Genomic DNA, 14355 nt, shown 5'->3' with positions numbered 1-14355 from the left:
GTCTTGGCCCACCACAGTGATCCCACAACTGAGATTATGGAGATCACAAATACTCCCACCTCCCCCCTTGTTGTTAAGGTGAAATCATTTTCCTCCCCCTCCTTCATTCCAAAGTAATTTTTTTAGATAAAATAAAACCAATTGTAGTCATATCACAATGGAGTGGAACAATCAATAGACCGCAATATAGTTTGCTTTATTCTTTTTATTTATTTGCTACAACATACAACTGCTTAGAACATATTATACACGTTGCGTCATTTGGGGAGGGGGTGGGGGACATAAGGCTTGATCCTTTTCCTATTCATCGGTACAGAGTCTTAGCAGAATGAAAACTGGAAGGTAGGGGGGATTTTGGCATAAAAAAACAACTCTTCCCAAGCAACACATCCAGAACATAAGCTACTTTTGCTCTAACCTAAATGATAAAAAAAGGAAGCTGTTTTGGCCCTAACCTAAGGCACTAATCAATAAACAAAATAAGCTGCTTTGGCCCTGACCCAAGGCAATGATCAACAAACAACATAAGCTGCTTTGGCCCTGACCTAAGGCAATGATCAACATAAGCTGCTTTGACCTTGAACCAAGGCAATGATCAATAAAAAACACAATCTGCTTTGGCCCTAGCCCAAGACAATGATCAACAAACAACATAAGCTGCTTTGGCCCTGGCCCAAGACGATGATCAACATAAGCTGCTTTGGCCTTGAACCAAGACAATGATCAACATAAGCTGCTTTGGCCTTGAACCAAGGCAATGATCAATAAACAACATAAGCTACTTTGGCCCTGACCCAAGGCAATGATCAATAAACAACATAAGCTACTTTGGCCCTGACCCAAGGCAATGAACAATAAACAACATAAGCTACTTTGGCCCTGACCCAAGGCAATGAACAATAAACAACATAAGCTGATTTGGCTCTAACCCAAGACAATGAACAGAGCCCCTCTAATTGAACCCCCAACCCCTTCTCCGGCACAAACACTCTGACACTCTCCTCTATATAGTGTCTCGTCAAGAACCATAACAATTGAATAATTGTGTTTATCTGAACGTGCGATACAAAATTCATTTGTACCATAACGTACAGCCTTGGTTTTGTGTTCTAACGAATTCGAGTGACCTGCACGTATCCGTGACCAGCGTCATTAAAACAACACTCTGCACCCTGGTCCGACCCGCTGTTGTACGAACCTCCACCCCCTCCACAGGAGTGACCAACATTATCACCGCAAGCCCCCCCCTGAGTACCCTCCACCTCCACCTGCTCCTCCTCCATTACACCCACATGCACCGCCCCCACCACCGAATCCTCCATATGAGTTTGAGCTGAACTGACGACCTCCCACCCCTCCATGCAGGAACGCCTTCCCACCCTCCCCTCCACTTCCTCCTTTGTTTCTGCTACCCTGGCCATCAGTGTAAAATCCACCGCCTCCGCCACCTGGAGAGAAAAATGCAATAAAGAACTCTTGAAATAATAGTTGGTTTGATGATATCTATGACTATGTCATTTTGTGTCATTTTGTTTTTGGAAAACCCTCTAGTCTTTAATATTAAGCACAATGTACATGATTTATATTTCCTGGATAACAAAATACGCCATAGCAGCGCAGGAGTCCGTTGAAATCTTTTTATGTCCCCTTCTCCCTAAGTGCCGTGACTTGAATATATCTTTTGAACAAGAAGGTAAATTTTTGAAAAAAAAATGTCTCTGGGATTAGGTAACTCATTTGTTTGTTGGAAAACAACGAGAAAAATCTGTAAGAATTAAATCATTGCGAGCGACCTTAAGGTGACCCGCGGCTATCCAAAAGGTCTGTTTTCCTAACGCTATCATACGATTGTCATTTGCGCGATCTCCTTAATTCTTTCAAATAAATTTGAAAAACATACCATAAATTCCAAAGTTAATGGTAATGCAGATTACCTGACACATTGCTGTCCGCAGTGGTCGCACCATTGCCAGCAGTCCCTCCCGGCCAGGCCGCGCCTCCATAGCCGCTGTTACCACTTGTGGTTGTGCTCGCGTCACATGTCGAGTGTCTGTTATTGGCCCACTCGATCCCACCGCCGCCTCCTGCTACAATCAGTGGAATATTCCCTTTCGCCACAAAACTACCTCCCCCTCCCCCTGAGCTAGAATCATTGTTGATCCCACCCTCTTGTCCGACCAGAATCCTGATCACGTCGCCTTTGCTGAGGTCGAATGACCCCGTTATTCTCGCTCCTCGACTGCGGTATGATCTAGAATTGGATTGATTATCATATCCTCCGCTGGCGCCCACAGCCTCGATCCGGTACTTTCCGGTGACATCGACGGTCCAGTGCTGGGTTCCATTTACCAGAGTCACGTGACCATCATGATGCTTGCCCAGGTAGTGACTACCGAGAGAGACTGGGCCGGTACGACCGCTAGCGCCAAGTGTAGTAAACTTGAATGGTGCAAGAGCTGAAATAAATTAATGAAATTTCAAACACTTGATCATAACAAAAAAAAGTTAAACTGGTAAATTAAGGGTTTAATAAATGCAATAATGATAAATGATTAATGGAAATAAATAAATAAAGTATATAACGAAATGTTAAGTTATGATACTTACCAAAACAAATCTTCCCGTCGCCGCCAAAACCTTTTTTACATTTGCAGATGAATGAGCTAGGATAGTTGATACAGAGAGCGTCGCTATGGCAATCATGAGAACCAATTTCACACTCGTTGATATCTGTTAGTATATAAAAGCTTGTATTATATGAAAAGTGATAATTGATAATAGATTCGGAGATCGAAATACGTGTGAAAATAGGTGGATGAGAGGGACTGGTATTAAACTGGGACTGAAACACCAAGTAGGCCTCTGTCCGTCCGTGTTAAGGTACTGCGCGTAGGCATCACAACTGTTCGTTCGTCGTTGATTTTAAAAGTTTAAAACATATTTGTCTTTTGTCTCCTGTTTCAAAGCCTTGCGTATGTGCTTAGCGTTTCATATTCCTTGATGTTCCGTAGAAGCTTCAATGTTTTAATAGTATTTTCCTATCCTGTGGATCGATACTAACCCTGACATGTGTGCCCATCTCCAGTATAACCCGCTTTGCAGGCGCATGTGAACGATCCAACGGTATTGGTGCACGTAGCTTTGTTTGAGCACTTTTCAAGTGCATATGCACATTCATTTATATCTAGAAAAAAAGTAGAGCCAGTATTTAAAAAGCGAAGTTGTGATACAGTGGGCCTGGAATTTTATAAAGACCCTTTTTTATGATCTTTGGGCCGTTGTTTTTTTAAGTTTAGAACATATTTGTCTTTTGAAGTTTAGAACATATTTGTCTGCCACTGTTTCGAAGCCTGTCACATGTGGTAAGCGTTTTATATTCCTCGATGTTCCGTAGAAGCACGAATCAACGACCCAGCGCGTTGGCATGACAACTGTACGTACCCCGAGGTGCACTCATCCACAGGGTTGGCTTTTTAAACCGACTGGTTAACAATATGGTTATGCGCGTTTACACTCAAAATGCGCAACAGCAACAGCGCTTACATGTTTCGAGAAAGTGTTGTTGTTGTTGCTGTTTTTATTTTTTAATGATTTTCTTAAGCATGTTTCTTTAGTGATTCTCTACGGCAGTTAATTGCTGCTAGAAAAAGGCGAAAAACAGGAAGACACACAGCAAAGATTTACAAATGATATTTCAAGCCGACAATGATACATGGACGGTTTTTCGAGTCCGCGAGATTAGTTCCAGTCCGAGGCGAAGCCGATAATGACATCTCATGCTCACTAATTATTTTGGATGTTTTCTTTGTTTCTTACCCTCAAGTGGATTGATAACTTGACAAAAATGAACAATGTTCGAACAAATATGTTGTTGCGCTTAAGTGTAATGAGAATAATGTCCGTTAAGCGTTGAATGCATATTGCCTTGCTTCAATGTTTTAATAGTATTTTCCTATCCTGTGGATCGATACTAACCCTGACATGTGTGCCCATCTCCAGTATAACCCGCTTTGCAGGCGCATGTGAACGATCCAACGGTATTGGTGCACGTAGCTTTGATTGAGCACGTATGAGATCCATCTGCACATTCATTTATATCTAGAAAACAAAAGTAGAGCCAGTATTTAAAAAGCGAAGTTGTAATACAGTGGGCCTGGAATTTATAAAGACCCTTTCTTTATGATCCTTGGGTCGTTGTCTTTTGAAGTTTAGAACATATTTGTCTTTTGAAGTTTAGAACATATTTGTCTTTTGAAGTTTAGAACATATTTGTCTTTTGAAGTTTAGAACATATTTGTCTTTTGAAGTTTAAAACATATTTGTCTTTTGAAGTTTAGAACATATTTGTCTTTTGAAGTTTAGAACATATTTGTCTTTTGAAGTTTAGAACATATTTGTCTTTTGAAGTTTAGAACATATTTGTCTTTTGAAGTTTAGAACATATTTGTCTGCCACTGTTTCGAAGCCTGTCACATGTGGTAAGCGTTTTATATTACTCGAGGTTCCGTAAAAGCACGAATCAACGACCCAGCGCGTTGGCATGACAACTGTACGTACCCCGAGGTGCACTCATCCACAGGGTTGGCTTTTTAAACCGACTGGTTAACAATATTGTTATGCGCGTTTACACTCAAAATGCGCAACAGCAACAGCGCTTACATGTTTCGAGAAAGTGTTGTTGTTGTTGTTTTTATTTTTTAATGATTTTCTTGAGCATGTTTCTTTAGTGATTCTCTACGGCAGTTAATTGCTGCTAGAAAAAGGCGAAAAACAGGAAGACACACAGCAAAGATTTACAAATGATATTTCAAAGCCGACAATGATAAATGGACGGTTTTTCGAGTCCGCGGGATTAGTTCCAGTCCGAGGCGAAGCCGATAATGACATCTCATGCTCACTAATTATTTTGGATGATTTCTTTGTTTCTTACCCTCAAGTGGATTGATAACTTGACAAAAATGAACAATGTTCGGACAAATATGTTGTTGCGCTTAAGTGTAATGAGAATAATGTCCGTTAAGCGTTGAATGCATATTGCCTTGCTTCAATGTTTTAATAGTATTTTCCTATCCTGTGGATCGATACTAACCCTGACATGTGTGCCCATCTCCAGTATAACCCGCTTTGCAGGCGCATGTGAACGATCCAACGGTATTGGTGCACGTAGCTTTGTTTGAGCACGTATGAGATCCATCTGCACATTCATTTATATCTAGAAAAAAAAGTAGAGCCAGTATTTAAAAAGCGAAGTTGTGATACAGTGGGCCTGGAATTTTATAAAGACCCTTTCTTTATGATCTTTGGGCCGTTGTTTATTTAAGTTTAGAACATATTTGTCTTTTGAAGTTTAGAACATATTTGTCTTTTGAAGTTTAGAGCATATTTGTCTGCCGCTGTTTCGAAGCCTGTCACATGTGGTAAGCGTTTTATATTCCCCGAGGTTCCGTAGAGGCACGAATAAACGGCCCTGCGCGTTGGCATGACAACTGTACGTAACCCGAGGTGCTCTCATCCACAGGGTTGGCTTTTTAAACCAAGTGGTTAACAATATGGTTATGCGCGTTTACACTCACAATGTGCAACAGCAACAGCGCTTACATGTTTCGAGAAAGTGTTGTTGTTGTTGTTTTTAGTGTTTCTCTTAAACATGTTAACATGTTCTAGCAGCAATGTACTGCAGTAGAGAATCACTATAGAAACGTTTCTATAGTGATTCTCTACTGCAGTACATTGCTGCTAGAAAACGGAGAGAAACAGGAAGGCTCACAGCAAAGATTTACACGTGAAAATTCAAAGCCGACAATGAAGACTGAACGATATGACATGTCCGCGCATCGAGTTCTAGTATAAGGCAAAGCCGAGAAAAATTACATCTTTTTATTTATTTATTTATTATTTGGGTGGTTTTCTGTGTTTTTTTAATGTTCGTTATTGTATCTATACCTTATGACAATAATAATAATAGTTTTGGCTTCTTGATCTTAGGGAGTTGTCAGCTTGTAAGTTACTTTACTAACGTGATTCTGTATACAAAAAGAGCTTTTGTTTGTTATTTTAAGCTTGTGAACAGAAAATATTTCCTTAAATGATCTTGCACTGATGCGACAGCATGTTTTCCAGCGACAATGAAGTTAGACCGCTTAAACAGTCAAAACTGAAGAAGACGAAGAAGAAGTATCAGCCAGAACTGTACCCAAGTCTACACGGTATAAAAACCAATGGGCAGTGACTTATTTGAAGGCCGTCGTAACCGTTGGGTCAACACAGTTGAATGCTCAACAATCAACCAAATTTATATCGTGCTAGAAGACGTAAAAGACCTTTATTACGACTGGACTAAATATGTCTACCATTTCACTGACTTCTAGATTGGAAAGTTTCAACAAGATGTTAAGGTTACTGTCTACGTTGGACCTCAAGAAATGTCAAAAACGTGTTTTCGGCAAAAACCATTTATTCAGGTCATTAACCAAGATACTAGAAACAACTAAATACCATTTCAAATATTTTTCGAGTTTACCGTCGAAAATTATCGGGGATTGTTACGTAATTGACCGGAAATAAACTGGTGCGATTCAGTGTAATTAGAATAATGTCCGTTAAGCGTTGAATGCATATTGCCATACTTTACTTTTTAATAGTATTTTCCTATCCTGTGAATCGACACTAACCCTGACATGTGTGCCCATCTCCAGTATACCCCACGTTGCAGGCGCAAGTGAACGATCCAACAGTATTGGTTGAGTAGAGCAGTATTTAAAAAGCGAAATGTTGACACGGTGAGCATGGAATTTAATAAAGGCTCTTTTTTATGTGCCTTGGATCGTTGTTATTAGAAGTTTAGACCATATTTGTCTTATGTCTGCTGTTCCGAAGCCATGGTGCATGGGGTTAGCGTATCATATTCCTCGAGGTTCCCTAGAGGCACGAAAGAAAGATGAGGGATAGACCCCGCGCGCTTGGAGAGAAGGATGGCGTGCGAGCCTAGTGTCGGTCTTTCTTCTTTTCCAACCCTATTGGCTTGCTACGAAGGCCGTTTTGTTTTGGTGATCTTCGCGGAAAAACCCAAAATGACGGCTGCAAACTATATTGGAAACATCTCGGAGTTGTATCCTAAAAGAGAACTGTGGTCTACCTATCAGAAACAATTGTAAGTTTGGATGAAAGCGAAGTGCGTGGAAACTCAGTGGGTATCAATATTTCTAGCGCTGATAGGCGTCGAAGCGTTTGGGGCTATTTGAGTCCCGGGAAACCAATGGAAAAGACTCACAAGACGCTGATGAAACCCTTCAAAAACATTAACAGCCAAACCATAGCGAGATCTTTCTGCGATTAAAATTCAGAAGAGAAATTCAGGAGACAGAAGTCCGACGAAACATTATCGCGGAATATGCAACGAAAGAACCACGATAGTAGCAGCACTATGCTAGGCGATGGTTAGGAGATTTAGGGGAAGCAAACTAAGACTAAGTTATTGTACTACGAAAGGAACATTAACATATCTGGTTAATGTCGGAAATCATACCAGATTTCATACCAGATTTCATGACGGCCACATTTGCAAGACAGGAAAGGCTCGTGAGAACTCTGAATCATAGGGAACCAGAGAGAGTGTCACAGCAACTCCTGAGTCGAGTTGAATAAACGTCCTTGGTCTTTGATTGGCTGGTTGCCTTATGAACGATTAATCAGTCTGGAACCTCTCAGACTGACACTAAGGACGGTTGCGCTGCAGACTACCGTTCTGCCGGACTAGGTGCTATGTATTCCGAGTCTGCTGTGTCAGCTTAAAGAATTTATTATCCTTTTTGTGCAGTATAACAATTACACACTCCCACAGCTAGAGGAAGAAGAAAATAACACTAACCTGCTGAACAGGTTTGTCCAGTAAAACCGGCTGTGCATGCGCAGTGGAAGTATGGCTTGTGGTATACGATCACGCAATCTCCGTTTTTGCAAGGAGAATCTTCGCATGGGGACTGAAAACACACAAAAAACTTCATTGACACCTTTTACTGCAAGTGCAAGGGCTCTAAAAGAGTTGTTGCACTTTAAAGACTTATTTTATTTTATTTGTAAACCACTTAAATATACAGGTGGTTGATCTGGCCTCTCTTTTCTCTAGACTATGTTACTCTGTTAATCTGTATATTCCGAGTGTTTTAAATATAACCACTCGAAATCAGTTATCTGCTAGCTGATTATCCACCTACCTTTATCCCAAAGTGCACGATGTCTTTGTCGTGTACCAAGTATTCCGAGTGGTTACATCCACCTACCTTTATCCCAAAGTGCACAAAGTATTTCGAGTGGTTATATCCGCCTACCTTTATTCCAAAGTGGACATATCTTTGATTGTACCAAATATACCGAGTGGTTATATCTGTAGTGTTCTGTGACGCGATATAACTAGACAAAACTAAGCTATAATGAAACAGACGACATCTAGCTGACAGCCATCTTGACGAGCCCAGTCTCGTGGTTTAATATCAAAGGTATCCACCTTTCGGATTTAAAATGAAATTTAAGAAAGATATCCTTACTTGGGCAAATTTCGCTCAACGTCATAATGTTATCAATAAATTAATTACACATATAGGTAGTGTCAACATAATGTTCATAAACAAATAACTGTTCAAAGTCTTTAAATTCTTCTAAATATTTTTGGGGTGGTTGAACAAATCTTCCACTCCACTGGGTGGTATATGTATTGGCTATTTCTGCCTTGGGTTGTTCTGGGATTGTTCTTCTGATGGTGTACGTTGTCAGGTTTTTATTCATCAGGTAGATGATTACGGTGTCTCCTATTCCTTCTAATTTCAGAACCTTTGTCTATGTTATCATAGTAACTCTATGTTGCAGCTTCTTTCTGTACAGTTCCTTTAGTTTGAAGATCTGGTCTCCAAACCTGGCCTCCCGTATCCAGTGGTGGCAATTTCTCTGCTCCATGATGAACATCAAATATTTTTCTGTCTTAGTTTGATGCTTTCATCCTTTTCCTTGAAGCAATGGAGGTTGATATCAGATGCTTTCAGTTGATCTTGAACTATAGGAAGTGTCGTCCGGAGGTGTCGCGACATCAGGAGATGGGCAGAAGAGTAACCGTGCTCTTATGAGCTTGTCTTGTATAACGCTAGAAGACCAAGGACTTATTTAGAATTGATTTTAGAGTTACAACTGCATTCTCAGATAATCCATTTGCTTGTACTACAGTTGGTTATGAGCTCTTCAAGTTGGTTGTTCCTAAGCGGGGCCACCACACTGACTGTCTCGCGAGTTGTCTATACTTGACTAATCAGAAATGTCCAGCATGTAGTTTTAAAGCATCTTCTTTCTCAGGGTAAGAGGTTTGAGAATTCTGCATCCTAGCATCAATATGCAATTTTGTACAGTAATTTCAGCTGCTACTGGTTGGTAATGCTTTACAATACCTTGTACTTTCTCCAGCCATCCTTGGGAGCAATATTGGTAAAATAGATGATATGTTTCATCTCCTTTCTGGTGACGAGCAATTCTTTCTAGCTGTTGGTTTGAAACTGGTAAATCTTTGACCTCTTGGTCTACAAACACTCATCTTGGGTAATGTAGTTCTTTTTCCTCCTTTCCTACCTGGGCTCTGGATAGGGCATCGGCAGAATTGTGTTCTTTTCCTGGGACGTACACTATGTTGAAGCTAAACCTCATCAGGAGCATGCGAAATCTTTGAACACGTGGTGGCCTTGTTGCCTAGCAACACGACTAGAGGTTTGTGGTTTGTTTGAACGTCTTGCCTACCAGTAGATCACCAAATCTTTCACAAGTCAAGGTGACTGCAAGACACTCCTTATCGATGTGAGGGTAGCGCTTTTTTGCGTCAGACTTGGATTTTGATTGGTATGCTATGTATTTGTCACCACTCACCATTCTCCTGTAGCTTCGTTACAACGGCACCAAGGCCATAAGATGATGCATCTGCACTGACGACTGATTCTGCTGTAATATCGTCGTGTGCTATGATTTTGTTAGGGTCGCTGAGCTCTTTCTTCAGACTCTGGAAATGCTTGTTGCTGTGGCGGTCCCCAATGCCAATCTTTCCCTAAACTCAGATTTTTTCTCAGTTGCTTGGTTATGTTCGCAGACGTATCTGTAGATTTTCCTAGCTCTTTCGTGAAACCAAGAAATCTTCTTAGTTCTGGCATGTCTTTTGGCTCTGCCGTGTTCATAATGGCTTTCACTTTACTAGGGCCTGGACGTACAGCATCAGCATCAATGACTTGTCCTAGAAAGGTATTGCGACGGTGAGAATTTTCACTAATCTTTGTTAAGTGTTAGACCAGCTGCTCCAATTCTTTCTAGTGCTGCATCCAATCTCTCATCGTGCTTCTCTTGGGTTCTTCCATAGATCAAATTAAAATAATCATCTCTGGTACACAAAGTTTCCACTGAATAATTCATAACATTGTCATTGGAAAAGTTTTGGGGCTGACGTAATGTCGAAGGGCAGTCTGTTGTAGCAAAGTCTCCCAAACGGTGTAATAAATGTAGTCAAGAGAGCTTGCTGGATATCCTAGTGATTCTATAGGGTAACTATTCTATTAAGTAAGTGTTGAATACCAATGATGGAAGCAGTTCGTCATATAACAGCATAAGGACTGGCTTATTACATGATCTGTACTTAGTAAACTACAATTTGAGGAAATAAGAATGGAGAAAAGAGGCAAAACCTAATAGCAGTTGACTTTTTTTGGTAAAAATCAGATGAGGTTTAGCTTATTATTGACATGCAAGAAAACCCGGGAGAGTTGATGGTTGATTCAATCATATCTGAACCATATTGAACCATACTTCAAAAGCTCAGAAGATCAAAATACATAACCACAATTATTTAGCAACCCCTGCATGCATCTGAGTTTTAGACAATGTAGCCACGGAGAACTTATTTGGGCATTGTTTTGCCTGGCTAGTTGAAGTAACGAAGAAAGCTTTCTTCGTTACGAGATTACTAAAGTACATTTTCAATAGATACGGGTAAAATCATCAACAAGAGAGTATTCGAAAGGTGCATTTCGCACTAGAGCAAATAAATAAATGTACTTACAGTATATGTCAGAATGATTTTTAATTAGAACAGTTTTTCATACTAGTTTTAACAGAATTTACATTTAATATTTTAAGAAACAATCGCTTAATTTTCTTCAGATGATCGAATACGAGCTTTGTGTGAGCTATCAATACCTTTTTATCGAGACACTTTGCTTGCAGCGTACAATAACAGCACGGAAATACAGATAATACGCAGACAAAAATACCACGCAAATTTAGACCTCTTCGTCAGATATAACTTGTGTGATCAATCCTTAATTAGAGAACAATCGGCAAGGCCATTTTACTGTAAAATGTAGCAAAAGAAGCTGTGATATTGTTTTCCCCTTTAATGACGGCCATCTTGGAATGATATGCGCAGTAGATAATTTGTTACCTTTGCAACATCCCCACCACTGGGGTACACCGCTGGTAGTTTTTGCGCCGACGTACCATGCGGCGTTGTTCGGCAATTTTCTTGTATTTTCTCAAACAAAGCGCATAACCGCGCGAAAACACTCGCAAACTTCGTTTTACCGTCAAACAACTTATATTTGAAAACCCAATCACATTTAGCATGCAGTGTTCCTTTAAGGGATCTGCACATTACTTTAAAATGTCCCTTTTTCTTGCACCTATGACATGTTGCGTGTTTTTTGCGACTTCTCTGGGGGTGTTTACTGCGCCAACATCTACCACAGGATGTATGTGTGTTTACAGTTGTGTTTTTTTTTTTACAACAAATTAAAATTCTTTACTTCTTTGTCGGTTGATAACATCCACTTTTGGTTTAACTGCTTCACTATGTCTAGCCTGATTAACAGCTTTTTTTTAGGTCAGTTGTGAGCCCAGTTGAAGTTTTTCGGCAATTTTCCATCTTGGAGGCCAACCACAATTCGATATCTGATCATCTCCTCTCTGAGGTCTCCGTAGGCACAGTTAAGCTGTATATAGGTTTCCATCGATTCGCAAGGCTGTTGGGAACTTTGATTAAACTTTGACCGCTCGAAGATAACGTTCCTCTTCTTCACCAAATGAGCTTCGAATTCTTCGATAATTCTGTCGTATTTCTTTTCCTTTTCCTCTGTAGTGTGAAGATACAAAGGATATCGTCAGCTCTATCTCCCATGGAGTAAATCAGCGTGTTTATTTGGCTCGGCTCGTTTTTCTTTGGAAAGCCGGTGGCCACACGAAATCGCTCGAATCTTCGTCGCCAGTTTGGCCACTCATCTTGATCAGTCGAGGCATTTGGAAAGTTGCCATCATTAGATGTATCCCGATTCTGACAACATGTAGTAACTGAATAAAACTAAGCTATTATGAAACACACATAATCTAGCTGGCAGTTAGACGAGCTCAGTCAGACATGACGGAAAAACCTCGAAAACGCGCAATTCCAGATAGAGAGAGAAGACACAATTTCTTACAATGGCTATAGGTTCCTTGTTTTACGGACTGATTTTCAAAACACAAATAACGTGAGGCCGAAGTGCACATAACCAGATTTTGACTTTTTAAGATAATTTTTCCTTGATCATCATTGCACTGTGTATCAGTTCAGGGACGAAAAGCTCAAATTTCAATGACACAAAAAGTCGCATCAATTAAAAAAAAGTCGCACTTGATATTTTGTTTGAAATGGGCTTATTTGAAGCGTCACGTCATGTTTTTCCGTCATGTCGCTCAGTCAAGTGGTTTACCTTTATCCCAAAGTGCACGATATCTTTTTGTGTACCAAGTATTTCAAGTGGTTATATCCACCTACCTTCATCCCAAAGTACAATCACGCTGGAAAATCTAGCACTTTCTCGTTTGAAATTTTGGGAGCGCCCGTAAAGGCCGCTAGGTCACAGACCATGAAGTGCAGCTGGCTTTTGTCATAAACCATTTATTCTAAGTATTTATATCCGCCTACCTTTATCCCAAGGTGCACAAAGTCTTTGTCTTGTACCAAGTGTTCTGAATGGTTGTATCTATCCGTGGAGATGAGCTCACACACGTGCCGCCCACTCTTCGTCAAAGTCAGCCGGAAGTTTAGGGAGTGGCACCAATCTTCGGAAAGACACTCGAACGAGCAGTCCATGACGTCATCTGTTAAAAGGCTTTTCTGCACAACTAAAACAAAAAGGAAAGTACCGTATCGAAAGTTTCGTAAATGCACCGATTACTAGCTACTCGAGTTGCTTATGTGAAATGTGGAATAGAGAAATGACATATCTCATTATAATTATCTTTACCATTGACCTTACTAAATAAAAGTGGGATATATTTTTTTAATGAAGCAAATAAAAGGAGATCTTCAGAAATCTCATAATTTTCTTTGGGGCAGGTTTGAAATGTGCTTGTACTCACCGGTTTCGTTTGTCGCATCCTTAGCAGAAATCGGCACCAAAAGACGCTTGCTTTGATGTCCGACAAACTTGATGGAACGACGATAGTCGTCGTCTTCATGAAGAAGATGCTGTCCGAGACATGTAGCTATGGACATCATCAGGCACAGAGCAGAGAGGCCTGAGCCAAGAGAGTGAGGTCTTGTCCTCATCGCTACTAATGGCAAACTAAACGACGCACGCTAGAGATACGCTATCTTATTTTTAACAGTTATGACAAGTTAGAAAATAAAACAAGGCTCAAGTTACTTCGCAAAATCGAGTTAAGTGCCCTTAAGTGCCCCACGAAATGTTAGCTAAGAAGAGGTTAAATAAGCTAATAAAATTAGCTAATACACCTGCTATGAAGCTATTCTGAGGCTGCATTTTCTATTTGTACTAAAGACACTGCTATTAACCGTGCGTGGAAATTTGTGATACAGCTACCGGAATGTGTTTTTTCCCACCAAAAAGTAAAAGTCAGAGATATGGCATACAAGCGTGCTTAGCGTCGATAGATAAATTCACCTCTGATATACTTTTACAACTTTTCTTTTAGTCAATCGATTACGCAATTATGTCACGATTAACGCTGTCTATAAATACCTGGGCAGGCCTAAGTAGGAGGAGGACGGCCCAGAATCCGACACTAAATAAATTTTAAGATTATTTATTGTGTCTGAATTGTCCTACGCTTTTAATAATTTGCATTTTACAAATACGTTTCTTTTAATGATCTCAAGAGTTGCAAGAAATGTTCCTGTGTTAGAAATCTTGAAATGATATCGTCATAATTTGATTCCATAACAAAAACTAAAAATTATATTATCCCTTTAAGTGCATCTGAAGGAATAAAAGCGATATCCTCCTAAACGGTCCATTCATCGATATCTATGCTAGAAGAATCCCTATTACCCCCAAAGAA

The 14355-nt window shown here is 40.2% G+C and overlaps 1 protein-coding gene across 1 annotated transcript; it reads right to left on the bottom strand.

The window, feature by feature from the left end:
• Positions 1-190: 190 nt before the first annotated feature.
• Positions 191-13654, bottom strand: LOC5502157 (trophinin). The gene is given in 10 exon segments (XM_048720382.1): positions 191-1238; positions 1240-1448; positions 1935-2456; positions 2608-2730; positions 3062-3184; positions 3976-4098; positions 5090-5212; positions 7868-7979; positions 12977-13176; positions 13414-13654. Coding segments are annotated over 10 exon segments (1854 nt in total). The 5' UTR covers positions 13604-13654; the 3' UTR covers positions 191-1109.
• Positions 13655-14355: the final 701 nt, after the last annotated feature.

The sequence above is a fragment of the Nematostella vectensis genome, chromosome 12 (assembly GCF_932526225.1).
Source record: "Nematostella vectensis chromosome 12, jaNemVect1.1, whole genome shotgun sequence".
NCBI lineage: Eukaryota > Metazoa > Cnidaria > Anthozoa > Actiniaria > Edwardsiidae > Nematostella > Nematostella vectensis.
This window is presented reverse-complemented; position numbering and strand designations above follow the sequence as displayed.